This window comes from Miniopterus natalensis, chromosome 14, assembly GCF_054644295.1.
Source record: "Miniopterus natalensis isolate mMinNat1 chromosome 14, mMinNat1.hap1, whole genome shotgun sequence".
Lineage (NCBI taxonomy): Eukaryota > Metazoa > Chordata > Mammalia > Chiroptera > Miniopteridae > Miniopterus > Miniopterus natalensis.
The window spans coordinates 15,474,008-15,496,219 of record NC_142094.1 but is presented as its reverse complement, the minus strand read 5'-3'; the positions used below and the strand labels follow the sequence as shown (position 1 = coordinate 15,496,219).

At 56.4% G+C, this 22,212-nt stretch overlaps 1 protein-coding gene across 4 annotated transcripts in view; it reads left to right on the top strand.

Moving 5' to 3' along the window:
- Positions 1-22,212, top strand: part of ZMIZ1 (zinc finger MIZ-type containing 1) — a 220,471-nt gene that overhangs the window by 182,146 nt on the left and 16,113 nt on the right. For 3 of the 4 annotated variants that reach the window (XM_087824290.1, XM_087824289.1, XM_087824288.1), the window contains 9 exons: positions 3,685-3,829; positions 13,132-13,246; positions 14,240-14,457; positions 15,408-15,606; positions 16,429-16,719; positions 19,300-19,482; positions 20,386-20,463; positions 21,081-21,255; positions 21,771-21,912. In XM_087824290.1, coding sequence (XP_087680416.1) covers positions 3,685-3,829; positions 13,132-13,246; positions 14,240-14,457; positions 15,408-15,606; positions 16,429-16,719; positions 19,300-19,482; positions 20,386-20,463; positions 21,081-21,255; positions 21,771-21,912 — 1,546 coding nt within the window. The remainder of the gene's footprint in view (positions 1-3,684; positions 3,830-13,131; positions 13,247-14,239; positions 14,458-15,407; positions 15,607-16,428; positions 16,720-19,299; positions 19,483-20,385; positions 20,464-21,080; positions 21,256-21,770; positions 21,913-22,212) is intronic. The other variant, XM_087824291.1, reaches the window with a different exon arrangement.

Here is a 22,212-nt window from a genome sequence, read left to right as displayed (position 1 = left end):
CCCCTCTCCTGGGTGGTGTGGCACTGGTGCCCATCAGGACTTCCTTGACACCTTCTCGAGGGCCTGAGATGGTTTCCTCCCATTTGTGAGGTGCTTTCCTGCCTGCGGAGACCAGAGCACATATGCACATGTGCCCTCTGTCCTCAGGAGACCACACACAGTGGTTTCGTGGACTCTGTGCTTGCTACGCACCAGACACTGTTTTAAGCACTTAATGGGTGTTAGTGTCATCTGAACATCAGAATAATCATAGGAGTGAGCATTTGTGTTATGCCCATTTAACAGATCAAGAAACTGAAGCCCAGAGAGCTTCTGTATTTGCCCAGTCACATAGTTCTAAGGGTGGAACCCAGACTGTCAGAGTGAGTGGTACACACAGGATGAGGTGGCCTCAGTGGCTCCCCAGGCAAGTAGGAGGGACACTCTTGACCCTGCCTACACAGCTTAAGATGGCTAGTGTCTCCCTGAAATTCTTCCCATGGCTGGGTGTGCCCTGTGCACACCAAACCAGGCTTTCCCATCCCTCCCACCCCATCCCAGAACTCCTTATGCCTGGTACTCCTCCCCCATCCCAGAGCCTGTGCTCAGTGGTCCCTTTTCATGCCCTTCCCCAACTAGCGTCCAAAACACACAGGACCAAAGAGGCGTGTAGGCAGGACCTGCTTCATCAAAGCAGGCGCGCTCAGCCCAGCTGTGTCAGACAGCCAGACCTGGGCACACGCAGACATCCACCCAGGAACCTGGACACCCGCCCCTTTGGGCTGTCTTTCTGCTTGGGTACTCCCTACCTGCTGCTGTCTGTCAGTCCTTCTGGTTCTGACAGTGCCCAGACTCCCTTTCTGGCTGCACATTCCCACATGTTGTCATTAACTAGCGTTTGCCCCAGAACAGCCTGTGTTGGTTTAAGCCATGATGATAGCATGCACTGGATCCGTCTGCTGTGCATCTCCCTGCCGTGTGTCTGCCCGTGTGGCCCCTGTGCTGGTGCTTCCTCGCTCCCCATTATGTCCCCCTTAGTTGTAGGAACGTGGCTGTCCTGGCATCTGTATGGTGCACTGGTTGCCTGATACACACATCCCATCTGCTCAAGCATCCCAGGCCCTGTTCCACCACCAGCCTCCCTTCATTTTATTCCCTTTCAGGAAAACACTCCAGGACTGATAGGAAGATGAAGGCTACCCTTGACAAGCAGGGGGGTGGCCTGTGTCAATGGAGGAAAGCTCTGAATGCCCCCATGGTGCCCCCATACCTCCTGCGTGGCGCGGGGGCCCCCAGGAGGAGCGAGGGCTGGGAGGGGCGGGGCAGGCGCACCATCTGCGGCCGCCTTTGTGCTGGCAGCCGAGCAGTCCCTGCATCGCTGTGATCCAGTGCCTCGTGCTTGGCGTGCAAATGAGTTTCCAGATGCCCAGTGCCCCCTGCACAAGAAGCAGTAACTAGGGGCCTGGGAGAAGAATGGAGCAATCTAGAAATTCATTTCTGTTTGTTCCAGCCTCTGAATAGGCTGCTTCCCCCTCCAGCTGCGGCAGATGTGTGCTGGGCGCCCACTCTAGGGGCTTTTTGCCACGGTTCCTGGGCAGACACATGCCAGGGTGGGGGCTTCTCTCCTGCACTCTCCTCCCTTTGCAGTGGTGGCAAGGTAAGCCCCGCAGAGAGGGGCAGGGTGCATCTTTTAAGACACAGCTAGCCCATTGGCACCCCAGCCTGGAGAGAGAAACAGGCACCCTATTGGGAGGGGGCAGAGGCTGGATTTTGGCCCCCACGTGCCTCCTTGGTCAGGTATCTTTGTGCACCACACAAGCTGAGCAGATATACCCAGCAGCCCTGGTGGGATCCCTTGCCATCCTTCCCCATTCCCTGTAAGAACCACTGCCCTTCCTTTGCCCTTGGGCCCCAGCCGGCCCATGGGAATGTGGACACCTCTCTCCCAGGCAGCTCACAGCAGGACTGGGTGCTTCTGCTGGTCCTAAAACCCGCCTCTTAGCCCCTGCCCACTCAGTGAGGGTCAGGAAAGACCCCCCTGCTCCCCAAGATATGGGCCCCACTTGTTCCCCACTCCTGCTAGAGCTTGTCTGGGCCACAGGCAGGGACAGAGCCTGGCAGGGTCTCAGAGAGTCCCCAGCCCTGCTGATAGGAGACCCTATTCAGGATCTGAGCGGTTTGAAGTGGCAGCCCTGCCCAGTCACTCCCAAGCGTGTGCATCTGGGCGTATTTCCCCAGTGCTGGCTGAACATGGTAAAGGGTGGATTCAGATAAGTCCTGTGATTCGGTCAGAGGGCTGAAGACCATGCCTCTCAGTTTTTGCTTTCTGAAGGGTTTCATATCCTCCGCCACATTCTGGTTCAATGTTAGGCTCTATCACCAGGGTGTAAGGCAGGGGCACCATCTGTGTCTCTGGCCCTCTGGCTCTCTCTGGTTACTGTGAGCCTGAACCTCAGTCTTCTCATCTGTAGAATGGGGATAACAGCTGACATTCTGGATCATGCGGCGCAGATTCAAGGAAAGGCCACAGAAGCATGTTGCACAGCGTTCAGATGGGAGACCCAGGAAATGAGGGAGTGGGCTCTGTGTCCACCAAATAGCTGAAGCCAGTCCTGGGTTCACAAGGCTCCTGGCCACCTGATCTGGTTGAAGTGCTCATGGCAGGAGTGGGTCATTGGCTGGGCTGTGGTCACCCCTTTAGGCTTCTGCTCAGCAGTGGCTCCCATCTGCCCCTCACCACAGCCCTGGGAGGAAATCAGGGCAAGGGTCATGATTCCTCTTCCCCGGCAAGCAAACAGACCCAGAGAGGGTCTGTGAGCCTCTACAGGTCACACAGCAAGCTGATGACAGCCTAGCCCTCCTGTCTCCTTACTCCGTCCCCAAACCTCGGCTCCCTCTTACACTTTGGAAAGACTGACCGGACATGCTAACCTTGGGTGCCTTTGGCCCCTGATGGCCACATGGGGACAGTGAAGGATGAAAGAAAACCTATGCTTTCCTACCAGCGCCCTGTTAATTCTAGCTGCTTTTCTCTTGGTTTTTAAGGCCTCTCTAAGCCTGGATGTGGAGGGTTCTCACGTGTTCCTGCCTTTGGTGCCCTTGGGAGACTAGCTTAGCTCCCACCCCACCCCGGGGCAGTCCTCTACCGTGGAAGCCCTTTGTCTTCTCAAGCCTTGTGCCCAGCAGCACAGGGCCAGTCTCAGATCTGACCAGAAGCACATGTGCTCAGCGGAGCCCATTGTCGGGAGGGGCTTCAGGGATAATCAGGCGGGCACTGCTCGGGTTGCCCACAGGCTCCAGGAAGGCTCTGGGTTTTGTTTCAACCTTGTGATTTTCGCTTCACCCACGTCGAGCTGCTTGTCCAGAGTCTGGGGGGTGGGCTTCACTGAGAAGTCTGGGAGCTGCCGGCAGTTCTATTTGGCACCGCCTGGTCTCCCCTTGGCATCGTCTCTGCCATCCCCTCTACCATCTTGATCTCCTCTTCGCCGTTGAAATTGGCCTTCCCCAGAGCTACTCCTACAACCACAGAAGCTTTTCGGGGGGGGGGGGGTGCTAGTCCCACTTTACAGGTGAGAACACTAAGGCCTCTTGGTGTCACACAAAGGTGGGGAGCATAGCCAGCATTACTGTCACTGGTAGAGTGAGATGGGGCGGGCATGTCGGTGTGGTGGTGGAGGTGCCACTAACTCCTCTCCTTCCTTGCAGCCCTGCTGTCCTCCTGGTGCGAGGAGCTCGGCCGCCTGCTGCTGCTGCGACATCAGAAGAGCCGCCAGAGCGACCCTCCCGGGAAACTCCCCATGCAGCCCCCCCTCAACTCCATGAGCTCCATGAAACCCACTCTGTCGCACAGGTAAGTAGGCAGTGTCCCCAGGTCCAGGCCAGGAGCTGCTGGGTGGGCACTGGGCAGCCACCCCTCAGGCCACAGATCTCCTAGAAACACCTGTCAGGCGGAGAATGCGGTGGGGGCCTTTAAGCCGTGGGGATATTACGTTTTCCAAAATGCAGTTTAAATCCTTGTGGGTAACACTGTCCCCCACCCCGTCAAAACAGGTTGGAAGCACTGGCCTTACCCAGCCTGACTGCCTTTGGGGGAGGGCTGTCTCTTCTTGGACTCCAGGCTTCTGGTGGAAAGTTAGCAATCCCTAACCCAGCGCCGTCTCTCTTCCCTAAGCAGTGTTTTGAGCAAACTCAGAGATGTCTGGGGCAGCAAGGGGCTCAGGAAGGTCACGGGGCTGCTGGTTCCACCCCCAGGTGGAGAGGGAGCCAGCCCAGGCTCCACCAGGCAGGAGCCAAGTAGGTCTGGGCCAGTCATCACAGAAGCTCAGGACCACAGGCAGAAACAGGCTCATGAGAGGCCACCAGGCACCAAGGAACTGGCCGGTCTGTCCCGCATCAGCCTCAGGAGGTGCACGTGGTCCAGCCCTGCAAGTTCCCCAGTCAATTATCTTGCTGTCCCTCACTGAGCTGCAGATGCCCTCTCCTGGCACTCTGCAGGCTGACCCTAGAACAACAGGGCCCTTCTTGCTGTCTGCTGTCCCCATGTGGGTCCCTACTGACGACCAGCAGGGGTATTTGCAATCAGAGCTCAGCTCATTACCCAGCCCTACCGAGGCACCTAAAGCCCAGAGCTCACTGCAGGAGGCCTGGGTTGCACCATTGAGACACTGCCTGGAAGTGGGGTATTGACCATGCTTTATAAATCAAATTAGAGGCTGTTGACTCTCAGTGCCAGCAGGACCTCGGAGCTCCTGGAGTCAGAGCCCTGCCCCAGCAAAATAGCCCTGACACATGGCTCCTGCCTCAGGCAGAAGCTCTCTGCAAGGCAACAAGCCCACCCCTCCGCCCAGGGTCACTGCCTCACCATTTCCTTGGCCAGGCCTAGGACCACTCCCACGCATAGAACAGCCACCCTTCTGTGGGTGTTTCTTGGGGGAACTGTTGGCATTTGGGCAGGACTTTTTTCCACAAGGTGGAGTACTTTGCAGGGCTTTTAGTGTCTTGGTCCTTCCCACTTGATTGTTCTAGTGGCCCCCAAGCATTGCTAACATGCTCTCACACATTTGGGGGTGGGGGTGAGGGTATCAGTGGTTAGGAACCTCTGCTAAGCAGAGAAGCAGAACACACCTCCATCCACCTTCCACCCCTTGCTCCTGGCGGTAGGTCTCCTCCATCTGAACTGCTGCCCGGCGCTGAGAACAGGCTATGGCTCAGTGCAACCCAACTTACATACTTTGCGTTTAGCAACATGACGCTTCGCCCTGTAACTCTCTGTCCCTCCGGAAACATCCTGCCTCTCGTGTCCTTCCCAGCCTTTCTGCTCCACCTCATTTTAGTGAAGATGTTGCTGATGGCGGGCCAGGGCCCTGCAGCCCCGCTTAGAGACCTGCCCCAGACCCGCATGGCCATGACCACAGGGGTTGCAGAGTAAATCTGGACCATGGCCAGCCCTTTGCCAGATCTTGACTGAATTGAGCTAAAGGCAAGAGACAGTTAGTCTTGGGATTAAACAAAGGATGTCTGTGCTTCAGGAGCTGAATCCTGCTCATTGAGGAAAGAGGACTTGGTGGGGCAAAATTGGGAGCTGGCAGATGGAGGCAGGGTTAGGGTCGGGTGTTAGGCAGGCCTGACCTGGAGGTTCAGGAGGAAGATGTCTGGGCTGACCATCAGGAGGCTGCTCAGAGGACAGCTTGAATCACAGGTTTGGACTGTGCAGGTCAGTTGAAAAATCCATGTGTAAGTGGAGCTGCGCAGTTCAAACGCATGTTCAAGGGTCAGCTGTACTTTCACAAATAAGATAAGAAGCTGTCTGACCATCACCCCCCACAGCTGCATTGCGTTACTTGGAGGAAGCAAGCTCCATTTGCCTTTTCATTAAGGAGGAGATGGGCCGGGGTGAGCTTAGGGATCCTGGGGTGTTCAGGATTTGGTGCTTGGAGGTGCCTGGCTGTTTGAAGACTCAAGTCCTATTTGAAGGCTCTGAGGACAAGCAAACAGGAGAGGGTGAGGAATACCTGGAAGCTTGAAGCCCCAGGCTGTTTGACAGGGACCGCATGACTTGGGTGTCTGTAGTTCAGGTATTAACTACAGTTACGCCCATTACAGGCCGTGGAGGTGGGCACCACGGAGGTGGGTGCCACAGCACCAGGCTGTGGTTGGGGCCTGTGCCTCCAGGCGAGGCCCGTGGTGGTGCTCAGCACCGTGAGGAGGTGTCAGAAAAGGATCAGGCCACTGCAGCGCCTAGGTGTCCCTGAGGGTGACAGTGGTCCAGAGGGATCCTGAGTACCCACAGGCTTGGATAGAGCTTTAGGGTTTGTGGAGCAGTGTTTGAACTCTCTCCCTATTTGGTCCTGACCACAGAGCTGTAGGTGATGCAGAGCCCAGCCCAGGAGAAGGGAAGCCTGGAGAGACCAGCCCAGGGCAGGACGGGGCTCAGGTCTGCAACCAGGCAGCAGGACCCCTTCCCAGTTCCTTCAGTGTGACCTGGGCCTGACACCAACAGTTATTTCTGCCTTTCACTCCCAGGTTTTTCAGGAGTGGTTAAAAGAGCCATTTGTGATTACACATTGTCCGTATGCAAATCAGTGTTGCAAAGGTAATTAAAAATCTAATAAATCGTGTTTACATTCTAAATTTGATTACAATCAAAGCCTGGAATTGCTAGGGAAGACTCTGAGGCGGAGGGGTGCCATCCTTCCTCTTCCAGGTGAGGGGTGTGCAACTCCCAGAGGAGAGGCTCCTCGGCAAGGTGCTAGTGCTCCACTTGAACCTGGGCAGGGCCCTGATACTCCACTTGAACCTGAGCACGTCTCTGGTGCTCCACCTGAACCCAGGCAGGGCCGTGGTGCTCCACTTGAACCTGGTGCTCCACTTGAACCTGAGCAGGACCCTGGTGTTTCTCTCTGCAACAGGTTGTGGCACAGGCCCGGGAGCCAGGCTGCCAGGTGTCAACTTTCATCTCTGCCATCTTCTAGCTGGGTGACTTTAGAACAGTTCCTTAACCTCTCTTTGCCTCAGTTTCCTCATCTATAGAAGTGGAGAAACAGCCGTGCAGGACGTACGTGCTTGTCACCGGGCCTGGCACACGGAGCCCCATGGACTAGTTGGTATTCTCCCAACCTCAGCCTGGGGACGTCCAGGGCTAATGGTCAGCTAACAAAGGAGTCTTCTTCCCTTGGTCACATCACACCACCCTCATTTTTAGCAGTTTGCACACCTCTACCTAAAGCTAAGTTTGTAATCAACCCCCTTCTTGCCCCCAGAATTTTATTTTTTTGAAATGAATGAAGTATTCATAAATCCTGCTCCATCAGTTCCAGGTTACCAAAATGCAAGGATCTTTTTCTTTCCTCCTTCCTATTGAAAAAATTTAAAACCCTCTAATATGCAGTTAGCTGCACAAGTTCCTCTCTAAGTTTCACTGCAGGGAGGAAAAGAAGCAGGCCCCAGTAATTGTGATGATGGAGAGCTCTGTTAATGGTTCCCCTAAATTAAAGAGGGTGGGCACTTCGGCTCCTCACTGCCTTGGGTTTCATTAGTGGTAACACTGCAGCCTTGCACGGAGACGGGACCAATAGAGCTGGATCAGGGGAAATTCATTAGGGTCTGACAATACCCTTAATCGGAATTTGTTATTTCTCCCAAATAAAGTGGCTGTTAGAAGTGCAAGGGAAGAAATAACTCAGCCCTCCCCCTCTTCCCTCCTTGAAGGTCTGCAGACACTGCCACAGGAGGTACCCAAGAGCCAGGAATCATCTCTCCCTCTTCCTGGGCTTGATTGATTTTCCCACATTTGGCAAACACTGGTCACTGCCCATGGAGCTGGCAAGCAGACCTGTGAGCCATCTACTCTAGCTGCAGTGTGAAGAGTTCTTTATAACATATATGAAAAATGTGCTGAGGGAACTGAGGAAAATTCCCTTGGTTCTGTTTAGGAGAGTCACAAAAGAGAGTATCCAGACTAGGCTTTGAAGTATACGTAGGAGTTCACTAGCTAGAAAAGGGAAGATGGAGGAATACTGAGGAAAGGCTCAGAGGCTTGGAAGATATGTTCAACAGTCAGGAATGCTAACACCCCCTCCCATGGACAGCGTATTTGCAAAACTTCTGAGCACCTTCATTGTATCATCAAGTGATACAATATGGGCACTTACATGGCACTCAGACTGGAGAAATGGAGAGAAGAGTAAGTACGGTTGAACAGGGGCCCTCTGCAGGGCACTGTGCTAAACTTTTCCTGTATTTATATGTTTCATCCTAGGAGAGCGTTAGTCCCACTTTACAGATGAGAAAGGTGGGACTAACTTACATGTCCCAGATCATAGCAATCACCAATAGCAGAACCAGGAATCCCCAAAGAGTCTAAGTTTAGAGGCCCAGATAGGTAAGCACTGTCCTGCAAGGCCTCCCACTGCGATTTGAATGTTACCCTCAAAAATGTTGAGTCAGAGTCCCTGAATATTTGCCAGTATACTGAGTTCAGGCCAAAGCTAAGGATTTGATGTATGAAGTGTTTTTTTCCTGAGACACTGTTTGAGTTTTCTCTGCAGCCAGTCTTTGAAGCCAAACTTTACATATCCTCTGTCCTTTCATGCTAGGTGGCTTCCCAAAGATGACATCCCCGGGAAGCCCCAGGAAACTACCTTTTCTGGTCACTCTCGTCGTGTGTGCTTCCTTGTATCGCAGCCGTCTTCGTAGGGGCAGCTCTGCCACTGGATCCTAAGCTCCCTTAGATGATGTGACGTGGGCAGGCCCACTGGCGTCCTGGCCCTTGAGCTCTGGGACCCATTGAGCCTCAGATCCAAAGAGATGCTTCTGTTGAGCCCACTTAAAGGGATTAAACCAGTTCTTAAGTGAAAATCACTTCACATCGTTCCTTGTGTCTAGAGGCCACTCAGTTAGTCATAACAAGAGCAACAGTAATAGCAGCCAACAGTTTTAGGGTCCGAGGTGTGCTGGACAAAGTCATTCGCTCAATCCTCATGAAACCTCTAAAGGGGCCCTTACCATCCCATTTTACAGGTGACACTGAGGCACAGAGAGAGTGAATAGTGGCTTTGTTTGCCTCCCTCTGTCCCTCTTTCTGGAGGGCAGGACCTCCCACTTCCTCGGTGCGGGTGCCCTGTGGTCACAAACACACTAGGTGGTTGGCAATCAGACCTAATGCGTGGACACATTTGTTCATTCTCGGCAGCCCTCCGAGGATGATCACGATCGGTGCTGTTTCTCCCTGGCACTTGGATTAGCAAAAGCTCCCGAATCCTGTAGGTGTGTGAAGGCATCTTGCCAGGATCAGGGAGCCTGAAAACTCAGGGCTCCTAGGCAGGAGGAAGGAGGCAGGAGGGCTTGCGCAGACCCCAAAAACATGAAGAGCAAGTGGACTTAAGCCACTGGACATGGCAAGGGCTTCCTGGAGAAAGTGGCCTTTGGAGGAAGAGCCTTGAAAGGACGAGTGGCATTTTTCAGGGTGGGGACTAAGCATCGAGGCTGAAAAGAGGCACAAAGGCGGGAAAGCAGCTAGCTCTGCCCCCTGTGTCAGAAGACACTTGGCAGGAGCCTCTGTAGGTGGAACAGGATTCTCGAAGCAGTTTTGTCTGGACAGGACTGTGGCTGGGGCAGCTGGGGCCTGAGGCCCGGACATGCTGGATCAAGGAAATACAGAGCTGGGCAGGATTACTAAGAGTGGGGTTCTCAGATCCCAGGGACTCTGGCCTCCCCAGGTACGGCAGCCAGGTGTGGAGAGAGGAAGGAAGAAGTTCCCAGTGGGCAGCCAGAGAATGCCAGCACCTCCAGCCTAGGCTGAGCCTATTTGCTGGTGAAGTAGGACTTGCCAAAGGAGGAAAGGGGCATCAGGACACCCCTCCACACACACACAGGTCCCTAAGTCTTCTCTTTTTTGTCCTGGGGTGCCCTCTCACTCTGGCAGGGCCCAGGACCATGGTTTGTCCTTGATCCTTGGCACAGGGAACCAGGCAGGCCCTAGTGGTGATGTCTGAGTCTGGGCCGTGGCATCGCGGGGCTGACTGCTGCGCCTGTGGGGGCGGGAGCCTTCACTGCGACAGCAGGAGCTGTCTCCCCAGGAGATGAGTCACAGCCCTGTTGGTGTGGCTGTCACTTCTGCTTCTGCAGCAGGTGCAAGTGGAGGCGAGCAAGTCCCCGAGACCACCCCGTGTGTGTGCCTGTCTCCTCCCCCGGGTGTGCACAGCAACATGATAGCAGGGCTCATGTGTCTGCACACTGTGTGTCCCTCCATACACATGCTTACACACCGGCGTGCGCCTGGGCTCACAGTGAGCCCGCCAGCCAGGCAGTGGAATGCCCAGTTTGGGAACATTGGTTAAGTTTGCTTCTCACCGAGTTTGGGGTAGAGGGGGGCGAAACAGGAAGGAGCCGGTTTCCGCCCACAGGCCCACCCACGGAGTGGCAGGCAGTTGGAGCTTGTTTGTGGGCCTGTGAAGTATCCTGGTGAGCTGGGGCCTCCCCGCTTGAGGTGGCAGCAGCAGCTGCTGGCCCTCGGGCTCAGAAGGCGCCCTGCTGGGCTCTGGGGCTCCCAGGGGGCTTTACTTCCTGAACCTGCCAGGTGTCAGGAGTGGGCGGCAGCCTGCAGGGTGCATGGGAGCTTGCAGGGCAGGAGTTCTGGGGAGAGGACAGACTCGGCTTGTGCTCTGGTCAGTTGCTAGGGGTCGAGAGTTCAATCCAACCACACCTAGGACGGAAACCACACGTGAGAGAGGGTGCCCAGGAGTTTCCTTTTTGTTGTTTAGAAATGTGGCCTGCAGACCTCCCTTGGAGACTCTAGTGTACCAGCCCGGGGACAAGACGGTGTCCCAAGTCCCCAAGGACCTCCCTGGGAGAGCAGAGGCTCTTCCCTCGCAGCTGCACTGAGGAGCAGGCTCACTGCTTACTTTCCTGTCTTTCTCCGCCTGCCTGTGTTCTCTGAGTCCCTCGTCAGCACCCCCAGATGTGCTGTGAGCTGTCTGTCACCTTTGGCCTGTGTCTCTGGGCCTCAGCCCCTTTCCAATGACCCATATTGAGTCTGGCCAGCAGGGAGCAGACTGGAGAGCTGGGTTCCGAGAGCAGCTCTCTGCCCCCAGTTCTCGGCCTGCTGTTTTCCCCCAGAAGTCATGAGTGACACCGGAGTCTCTGTCACTTTCCAGTCCAGAAAGCCTTTCTGTCTGCATCCCCCTCTGACTCGCCTCTGGCTTACACTGCTGAGGCCTGTTGTTCAGACCTGCATGACCCACAGTAAATACACATGTCACACCGTGACCCAGGGCACATATACGTGTGTATGAAATCAAGACATAAGTTCAAGGGCAGTGTTCATCCTTACCAAGTAATCACACTTGGTTGCTTTGTTTTAGTACCTCTCCTCCCCTAGTGCCAGATTGATGTCACGACCTGCTCATGTTTCATGACCAGCATCTTGAAAACACGGAGTGGGTGGGGGGTGCCATTCTTATGCCCATTTTTACAGATGAGGGTACTGAGTGTAGTCAGGTCCCTGAGCCAGGAAGGATCAGGATCAGGACTTGTACCCAGGGTACCAAAAAGAGCCAGGGTAAGAGGAAAGTGAATGGAGTGGGGTTGCCCTATACCAGGAGGTCGGGACAGGCCCCTCCACTGATGTGACCGTTGAGCAGAGACAAGAAGGAAGCCCGGGACTGGCCAGGCAGGGAGGCAAGCATGGGCACACAGCAGCACAGTCCTGCCCTCCAGTCTAACCACCTCTGCAGGGTGCCCACCGACCACCCACACTGCCGAGGGCTCCACCTGGCAAGGAGCAGGCGCAAGACCCAGAACCCCCAGACCCCCTCAGTGCCTGCGATACAGACCAGGCCCCCCTCCTGGAAATCCTGACCTCAGGTGCGAATGAAGGTCTTTGCCTTCTGCTAACTTCTGAAGGCACAAGCCAGACGGAGGCACAAGGTACTCTCCTGCCAGGCCACCCTTCTCCAGAGCCGCTTCCCCCAAGTTCCCAGAAGTGCTGCCTTGTGGGCCTCACCCCTGCCGGGATGCTGTGGGCCGAGGTGGGACCACAAGTGTGGGCGCTCTGCTTTGTGCCCTTCCTGCGGCCCTGTCTGGGATTTTCTGTCAGTGCAAGGTGCCAGAGAGTCAGCACAGGAGTGGCTGAGGGACAAGGTGGCCCCAGCCTAGGGTTCCTGGGGCTGGGACCCTGCCAGCCCTCTCTCTGGGGCTGTGCCCTGGTCCTGTCCCCTGGGTCTTCTGGACCTCACTCTACCTGTACCACGGCAACTGATAGGAAGCCATTATTGAGCACTTATTTACTGTGTATAGGGCAGGGCCGAAGGTTAAGTACTGGCTTCTGATATTTGGGGCTTCCTCAGGAGATGTCACCAAGCAAGGTGGGTACTGCTGGGCTTAGTGAGGTGACTGGGGAGCCATGGGAACAGCTTGGGGTGCTCTGGGACAGGTGGGAGCCAAGGTGGGAAGTCGGGTGGGATGCAGTCAGGGTAAATCATTCCGCGGTGTCAGTCTGGACTTTGCCTCGTAACTAACACTGGAGCAATTGAAACCCTCTGATTGTGCCGGTATCTAAGGTGCTGGAGGGAGCTTAGCTTGGCGGGAGTGTGCACAAGAGCCTGGGGTGGGAGCACGTAGGCCTGTACCTGTGATCTAGAGTTGGGAAGAAAGAGCCACAGAAGGAAGCTTCTTCCAAAGGCAAAATCAGCTGGGCTAGGCAGCCAGCCCGCCATGAGGGGTTGGGAGGAAGGGGGAAGAGCCAACACTCAGACTGGGGCCCTTCTGACCTTTTCTGAGAAGGGCCCGGGAAGTTCCAGGGGAAGCTGGTGTGGGGAACAAGAGCTCTTTCTAGAGAGCCACGTAGAGTGGTTGAAGGAGGAGCTTAGATTGAGCCTGCAGGTCCCTTTTTCCTCCTTCATAGTGTTGCCTGTGGACTTTAGGCTAAGGTGAGACAGACAGCCATGGGGGTGGCACCTCTTCAGTGACGGGTGGGGAGGAGAGGTGGTCACCCATGCACAGTCTGTCACCGTTTGAGGTGCACCAGTTCTGCACCGGACACCGTGCCACACCCTGGGGATGCAGAACTGCCTCGGCTTGGCTGGAGTGATTGGCACGCTCTGTCCCAGTCAGTGTCTGCAGCCCCTGAGGACCCTCCTCTGTCTCCCTTTGCAGTGATGGGTCATTCCCCTATGACCCTGTACCTTGGCAGCAGAACACCAACCAGCCTCCCGGCTCCCTCTCCGTGGTCACCACCGTTTGGGGAGTGACCAACACATCCCAGAGCCAGGTAAGAGCCTATCCTGCCCCCAGCCATAGCCCCTCCAGGTGAGACCATCCTTCGAGCCCTGGGGCCCTGGGGTCACATGCCATGCCAGCCCTCCTTGCTATCCCAGGCTCTGCCCAACTGGAAAGACCAGCGTCAGGGCACACTCAGCTGTAGACACGCCTCCGCCCAGGATGGGCCCACACCTGCCTCTGGGGGCAGCATCTGGCCTCTGCACTGCCCCATCCTAGGGCTTTTCTGGAGAAATAGCTTTCATCTTACAGACAGACAGACAGCAGGGGGTTCTTCCCTAACCCATGTTTACTTCAGTTGGATAAACAGAAGAACTTCCTGAATGTTAAATGGCATCAGGGCTCCAATGTCTGAGGTCTCTGACCCTGGATGACCTGGGTTAAAGTTCAGCAAAATGTTGAGTCTAAATTTGTGACAGACCCCTGGTTAACCCTGCCTCCCCCTCTCTTAAGTCTTCCTCTTTTCTCCACTCCTTCCCCTCCACCCCCCGCCGCCGGTCTCCATTCATGGCCAGGAAGGCTCAGGGCTGGTTGCTGCTCTGGAGGAACCACAGGTTTACCTGTGGCCTTGGGCCACAAGGGCCCCTCAGCCAGGATTCTGCTGCCCTCCATTGCTGGCAAGTTAGGCTTCTCTTTGCCCTCATAGAGCGGCCACCCAGGGCCCCTGTGTGACCAACCCTGTGGGCATCCAGGCCCCTTTGCAAGGCAGGAGGGCTTAGATCAGAGGTCCAGCGCTTTCCCCACCTGCTGCCTGGTGCTGGCCAGGCCTCCCCTCCTGCCCCCACTGGCCGAGGCTCTCCTCTCTGCTGCCTGCTTCCAGGCTGGGCTGCGCCCTGGTCAGTGTGCACTGTGGGAATAATAAATGCCCCCCTTTACTCTCCTCCTTCTCCTCTGTTGTCTGCCGCCCCTCCCCTATTTCTCCTTTTCTCTCTCCATGTCACTTGGGGTTACCCGCTTGGGTGACAACCACTCTGTCTGCACACAGGTCCTCGGGAACCCTATGGCCAATGCCAACAACCCCATGAATCCAGGCGGCAACCCCATGGCGTCGGGCATGACCACCAGCAACCCCGGCCTCAACTCCCCCCAGTTTGCTGGGCAGCAGCAGCAGTTCTCGGCCAAGGCTGGTCCCGCACAGCCCTACATCCAGCAGGGCATGTACGGCCGGCCCAACTACCCTGGCAGCGGCGGCTTCGGGGCCAGGTGAGCTTCAGAAGCACCAAGCAGCTCTGCTCTTCCCCTCCATCCCGGCAGAAGAGTCCGATTTAAGTCCCCATGCCATGCTCCTGGGCTGCAGAGTGGGCGACCTTGGCACTTCTGTCACCCTCAGCTGTCCCACTAGTTGAAAGGACATAGTCATCCCCCATTCCTGGGTTGCTGCTCCCTGGAACTGCAGCAGCTAGGTGGCATTGTGACCACTGTCAGGCCCATGGGGACAGAAGGATCGCATTCCTCAGAATGACCCTTCTCATACCTTTGTAGGTTGGAAGACACTGAAAGAGCTAGATCAGGGGAGTTCAAGAGCAGCTATAGGCGGGTGCAGGGAGATCAGCCCTGCCCTGCTGGTTATTGAGGCTGAGTCCCTGGTTCAAGAGGGAGGGCAGGAGGGCAAGGAGCCCCAGGAACATGCTCTGGGGACATGGCTGGGTCAGAGGTGCCCCATTTCTCCTCTGGCCACCCTGCTTTGTCCAAGACCACCTCCTTGACCTCACCCCTCCCCATCTCCCAGGGCCGACTGCAGCGCTGCCGGGTACCAGCGCAGCAGGTGGTTAAACATAGGTGCCATGCACACCGGAAGCTGCATGCCTAGCCCGCCATCCACCTCTGGAGGGCTCTGGCGTGTTGCTCAGGTTCTCTGAGATTCCGGGTCCTCTTCCAGAAGATGGGCTGAGCAGGGTGGACAAAGTGCAGTGACTTAATGCTTATGACGGTGAACGCCAGCCCCATCAGGCCAGGGCACCAAGAACACAGCAGCTCAGTGGTCGCCAAGTGGCATGAATGGCTATCAACCCACAGAAGGCCCCTGTCCCCTCTGGGCTCTGAGTATAGACGCCTCCCCCAGCTGTGAACTGAGGGCAGGAGGGCCTAGCACGGCCCCCTCCTCTCCCTCCCAGCCCAGGCCTTATCTGACTCTTCCCTTCTCTCCCTCGCAGTTACCCCGGGGGTCCTAATGCCCCCGCAAGTATGGGCATCCCTCCGCACACCAGGCCGCCTGCTGACTTCAGTCAGCCGGCAGCTGCTGCCGCAGCAGCTGCAGTAGCAGCAGCGGCAGCCACGGCCACGGCCACAGCCACTGCCACTGTGGCAGCCTTGCAGGAGACGCAGAATAAGGATATAAACCAATATGGACCGGTAAGGGCCCCAGCGAGCCCGGCAGTCAGCCCCCGGGTATCAGTGTTGGGGTGTTGGTGCCCGTTGGGCCGTGTATGCTGCGGGAGCTGATGGTGTCGGCGTACATTTGGGTTTCCTTGGAAGCACGTGGAGGTGGTTTGCTAGGATGTGGATGTGTCTGGTTGGGTGTAGTGTGGGTGACCAGAGGCGCGTGTGTGTCTGCATATGGGCCGAGAGGTTCCTTATTGCTCTCTGGGCCCCTGCTCACCGAAGCGTCTAAAACAGCCTTGTCACCAGCCTGCCTGTGAGTTCTGCCCGCCTGACCTTCAGGACTGAGGAGATGGCAGCCCCCACAGGCATGCAGGACAGGGTGGGGGTGGCGATTGCAGATGGGGACGGCGGGGCTGGTGGGCAGAGGTGGGAACTGGGGCCACATCAGACTTTGTGGATGGGGCGTGTGTCTCCACCGGCCAACGACTAAGGGTGGGGCCAGGGCTTCCAGGAGAGGGGCTCTTGCCTCCATGCTCATCCGCCTCCATCTTCCCATGTGTCCTGCCCGCCCTGCACCCTCTTACCCATTTCCTGCCTGCCTCCCTGGAAATGCTGCCTGTGCATTTGAGTGACCTTGCCCCCCCCAACCCCTCGGGCTGCATCTTTCCTGTGCGGCCTGCAGAGGGCAGCAGTGAGCCCAGGAGGCTGGCTGCTCCTAGGGGCCTGGTCACCAGTGGCAACCACACAGGAAAGTGCCCCCCACCCCAAGCCCCCCACCTCCTACCCTTCCCTCCCTGCACTTTCAATGCATGTGGCATTTTATTCTTTTTTTTTCTTCTTCTCCCGTTGAAGGTCTGTTCCTCTTTCCAGATGGGTCCCACCCAGGCGTATAACAGCCAATTCATGAACCAGCCCGGGCCGCGGGGGCCTGCCTCCATGGGGGGCAGCATGAACCCTGCAAGCATGGCGGCTGGCATGACACCCTCGGGGATGAGCGGCCCTCCCATGGGCATGAACCAGCCCCGGCCGCCCGGCATCAGCCCCTTTGGCACACATGGGCAGCGGATGCCCCAGCAGACCTACCCGGGCCCCCGGCCCCAGTCCCTTCCCATTCAGAGCATAAAGAGGCCATACCCAGGAGAGGTGAGTGTGACGGCAGCAGGTGGTTGGCAGCAGGGAGGAGGGAGGATCCTGGGGCTTGAAGACCCGGGGGTTGTGGGAAGTACCTTGGAAAGGGTATGGATTGACCCCTTTGGAAAACCTGGGCCGAAAAGCAGACCCTGAGGAGTCAGGTGCTCCTGGGTTTAAGCCCAGCTGTGCCATTTCCCAGCTGGGGGACCTTGAGCAAGTCACATCACCTCTGAGGATCAGCCTGTTCACCTGCAAAAGGCAGCAGCACTCCAGCCTACCTCCTAGGGCTGCTTGGGGGACTTGAGTGAGGAGACGCATGAAGATCTCCCTGGGCTGGCGTGGGCGGGCACTTAGCAAGCAGGAGCCTCTGTCAGCATTCAGTTTTTTCTTATGCAGACACGAGCTGGGTCACTTTGGTAAGGAGCTATACTTCCATAGGTCCACAGTCCTCTCACCCACACAAGGGCTTCCCCACTTCCCTCTATGAGTGAGAGATGAGACAAAACCCTGTAAATATCTAAGGGCTGGGCAACCTCGGAGAAGCAATTGGAAGGCAAACAGCATGTTTCCTTCAATAGTCAGCTGCTCTGTCGAGAGGAATGCGCCTCTCAGGCTGCCCAACCAGCTCAGCCAAGGTGTCTGTGAAGATTTAGGGAAGTCAGATCCACACCTCCTGCCCCCCCACCCCCGGGTCTGAGACTTTAGCAGGAAAGATAAGGTCTCAGCAGGAACCCACATGGAACTCCGTGTAAAGCCAGAGGAGGAAGGCCTCCTGGAGGGAGTATCCCAGGGCCTTCAGTGAGCACTCAGAAAATGAGTTGGTAGCAAGTGGCCTGTCTGGGTCAGCTTCAGAAGACACGGGGATCCCACAATCCTAGCCTTGTGCACGTTCCTCAGGAAGCCTGCCTCACCCGGACAGAGCCCCTTCCCTAGCATGTCCCCCTGGCACTCAGCTTGTGTGCCCATCTCAGGTCAGCTTCACCCCCTTTGTCTCAGAACTGTGGCCTTCAGCTTGAGCTCACAGTGAGTTTAAAGCCCAAAGACCTTACTAAGTTCCTTGAAGGTCTGGGAAGATCACCTTTGCTCGGGCTAGCAGGTGGCTTGGCCACTGGTGGAGGTGTCCTATGTCCTTGAGAGGAGAGATCAGGGATCCTGGAAAACACCCAGGAATCTGGGTCAGGCCCTGACATGCCTTCAGGTTGGCACCAATTTCAGGAGGGGCCAGAGGAGGAAATTGGCTCCCAAGATCCTGGTTGTTCTCTGGGGACCTCCCAGCTGTTGGCCTCACTCCCGTGCACAGGCCTCTCAGCCTTCCCTGTGCTCAAACTCCTGTCATCCCTTCTGTCTGGGCTACAGCTGCATTAGTAGCCTAGCCAGCAGGGCTGCTGGCACCCCAGGAGGCATCTGTGGAAAAGCAGTGGGATTTCTGGTCATTAGCCTGATGTCAACCCAGCACCTGCACCAGTGTCACGTTCCCTGGCTGTCACCTGCTATAGCGGGGCACACCTAAGGCTCTCGATTATTTTTACTAAATCGTCTTCCTAGAACACTGGTGCTGCTAGTACAGAATGCCTGTCCCTGGGCTGTGACACCAGGTGGCCACAGGCCCGCACAGCCTGATCTTGTCTGGGAAGACTGGCTTTACCTCCCAAAGGCACAATCATAGAATCTGTAAACTGCTAGACCCTTAGGGTGGATGTTGGAGTCGTCTCCTGGCCCCGTACAGGAGTCCCTCTCTAGCCTGGCGGGCAGGCCACAGCCTCCGTTTCCACTCCTCCAGTGACATGATGGGAACCTCGCTGTCACACAGCAGCCACCATGTCTCAGCGCTGCGTTAGAGTTCTTCAGCACTGACACAGACCTCTCCCACCCTCTGCCCTATATCCCAGGCCCTTTCTTTGTTCGTTGAGCGAGTATTTGTTGAAGGCCTATTTTGTGCCAGACACTGGGACAAAGGTCTCCTAGACCTCTGAGGCCGGAGGGCAGGAAATAGGATTAATAGACGGAGTTTCAACAAACAGAAGAAACCACTGACTCGCAGGACATCATGGTGTGGGTGTCTGGGCAGCAGGTGGCCCTGAGGATCACTTGATCTGACAGATGGGGAAGGTGGCTGGTGGGTGGAGACCAGCATGAGCAGAAGTGGCGTGTGCCACCTCGTGGATCTCTGAGGACAGTGCCCCAGCCCTGCCCCTCCCCCTCCCCGGAGCTGTCTCCTCTCCTCTCTCGGATACCTCTCCTGAGAGGGGTTTTCTTAGCCCCTCGCCAGGCTGGTCTCCTGACCTCTGCACGGATGGCCCGGAACAGAACATTAGTGTGTTGCGCACAGTGTGGGGTGTGGGGACAGTGCCCTCCAGGCAGCCTCAGAGTGCAGGATGGGCTCACCTTTCTGGAGGCACAGGCTATTGTCGGGGTCCTGTCACATACCAAGCACTAGGAGAGACAAAGGGGGCTTTAGAATCAAGCCCCACCTAATGGCACAAACAAGAGGCTGTAAGAGTACCCCAAAGGTGGGGCAGTCCTGGCATTCCAGAGAGTGGCTCAGCTCCGAGACACTGACCACTTTTCCTGCTTCTTTCTCTGCTGCCACAGCCCAACTATGGAAACCAGCAATACGGACCAAACAGCCAGTTCCCCACACAGCCAGGCCAGTACCCCACCCCCAACCCCCCACGGCCGCTCGCCTCACCCAACTACCCCGGGCAAAGGATGCCCAGCCAGCCGAGCACCGGGCAGTACCCGCCCCCCACGGTCAACATGGGGCAGTATTACAAGGTGAGTCCTACCCCCCATCCCCACCCCCACCATGTCCTCTAAGCCGCAGGTATCCCCTGCAGTCCCCAGGGGACAGGCAGAGATTTCTGGATGTGGCCTCCTGTGCTCAGTTCTGCGTGTCGTGACCAAAATGCCAGCTGGCTCTTGGTTCCTGTCCTCATGGGCTCAGATGACGGTTTTCCTTCTCCTTTGACTATTTACAGCACTCAGGATAGTATCTATAAAGGAAATACGTTTTCTTAAGGGGAAAGCACCCCGAATACACTAACGTCTCATTCTAAACCTTGTTTCTCCACATGCATGTTATCTAGTTGTTATGGCTGTCATTTTTGGGTATGTTTCTCCCACTTGGCATGAGATCATAAGCATGGTCCTTATTGCTACAGTGTCTCCATGGTTTTCACTTTTGATGGCTGCCTAACATTCCACTGAGATAACTGCCATACTGTGTCCTTCCCTTTCTCTCAGACATTGGGCTGTTCCTGATTTTTCACTTTTGAAATAATACTGTGATGAATATCTTCAGTCACATAGTTTCTTTCTTCTCTGGGATTATGCTAAAGTACATTCTCAGGCGTGAAGAGGACTGGAAATATTTTACATGTACTTGCCAAGGAATTATGCCAACTTACATGACCACCTTCCACGTGGTGTTGCAATTTTTGCTCCAACTTCAGCACACTAGGTGTTTCTATTTTTGTGAACTCTTTTGCTAAATTAATAACTATGGACAGAGAGAGGCAAAACGCTGTCCACCGGGGGTGACCTGCTCTACCTCTGCTCCCCACCCCAACACTGGGGGCCTCTTCAGCACCCCCTATACTCCCGGCAGGTTTTCATTGCAGGAGGGCGAGCGGGCTTTTCTGCCTTCCACTCATGGCGTTGTTTATCTTGCTTTAACAGCCGGAGCAGTTTAATGGACAAAATAACACCTTCTCGGGAAGCACCTACAGTAACTACAGCCAAGGGAATGTCAATAGGGTATGTGTCAGTTTTCATCTTAGCAACTGTAACGGACGTTAGCTGGCCTGTGGATGGGAGTGCACTCTCGGGTCATCTGCTCTGGGCCATAGTTGCCTGGACAGAGAATCAGTAGCTCCGGGTGGGTGGGTCAGGGACCATAGTGGACCTGGCCAGTCCTGGGAGAAAGCAAGGTGTAGACTAAGAGAAAGGGAGAGGGGTTCCTGGGTAGCCATCTGCCCCATGATACTGCAGGCCTGACTCCATCTGGAGACTCCAGTGAGCTGGGGTGGGGATGGAGGTGTGGCCCTGGGCAAAGGATGTGGGCAGCAGCAACCCTGGGCTTGATCCAGCTCTTTCCTCCAAGGGTTATGTCACACAAGCCCCCCTCCCCCATCACCCTGAGCCTGGGTCCCATTTATCAAATGGTCTGGGGGTGGGAAGTCTCTTCCCAGACCCACCTGTTTTCCCATGGGGCAGGGGCCTGAGTGCAGCCAGGAAGGCGGGAGTGGTTTTCCAGGGCGACTCTCCCTCCTCTGGGGAGTAGGGACCATAACCTAGGACCTGGGTTGGGTGGAATGTATGTCCTTCTGTCTCTATGACCCCATAACCTATGGGTGGTTTCTCTTTCCTTCCAGCCTCCCAGGCCAGTTCCTGTGGCAAATTACCCCCACTCACCTGTTCCAGGGAATCCCACACCCCCCATGACCCCCGGGAGTAGCATCCCCCCATACCTGTCCCCCAGCCAAGATGTTAAACCACCCTTCCCGCCTGACATCAAGCCAAATATGAGTGCTCTGCCCCCACCTCCAGGTGAGTGCCCCACTCTCTCTCCCTGTGTCCGGCCAGGGAAGTTGGCCTGCCTGTTGGGGCTGGGCATGTAGAAAGGGCTAGAGAGCCAGTAAACCACACCCAGAAGGGAAATCTGAGGTGGGGCTGAGCTGCCAGCAGCCCTCAGCACCTGCCTGAGTGGCTGGAGGCTGGGAGGAAGAGCAGCTGGGAAAGGGGTGGGAGGAGGAAGCTGGGGCTTCCAGGGCAGGGAGCCTGTGGGCGAGAGGATGAGAGAATGAGTGGGACATGGGACACAGGGACGGTCGGGATGGGGTCGGGTAGACTGGAAGAAGTGATGGGCTCCCTGGCGTGTACTAGGGCACATGGCCCAGCCTCTGTGGCCCTGTTTGCATCCATACTTGTGTGTTCCCCTGAGCATACAGCCAAGGGTACAGGTCATGTGGGTGAGTGAGCCCCATCCACGGCCCTGGAGGCCACTCCTCTGTGTGCCCATGGTGGCCAGAGGCACGTGGCTCATCGGCTCCTCCCCCACCCAGCCACCCACAATGATGAGCTGCGGCTCACGTTCCCCGTGCGGGACGGCGTGGTGCTGGAGCCCTTCCGCCTGGAGCACAACCTGGCCGTGAGCAACCATGTCTTTCACCTGCGGCCCACTGTCCACCAGACGCTGATGTGGAGGTGAGTGTTGGCAGGGCACGGCCCAGGCTGGGTGGAGAAGGCCCTGGTGGTGATATCCCAGGCGCTGGCGTTGCCCTGGACCCAGGGTAGCAGCATCTGCCTGCCACCTTCCCCTGTTCAGCAACATCGACTGGACCCTCTGTGGGCAAGGCCCTGGTGATGTCAGGAGGAACCTGTAGGTACAGGAGAGACAGACATGCAACCTTCTCATAGTGGCCCGAGGGAAGGGAGAGCTGTCACTCACCCCAGTCCCAAGAAAATAGTCAGGCTCGACTTCCCAGAGGAAAAAGTGGCTGTATC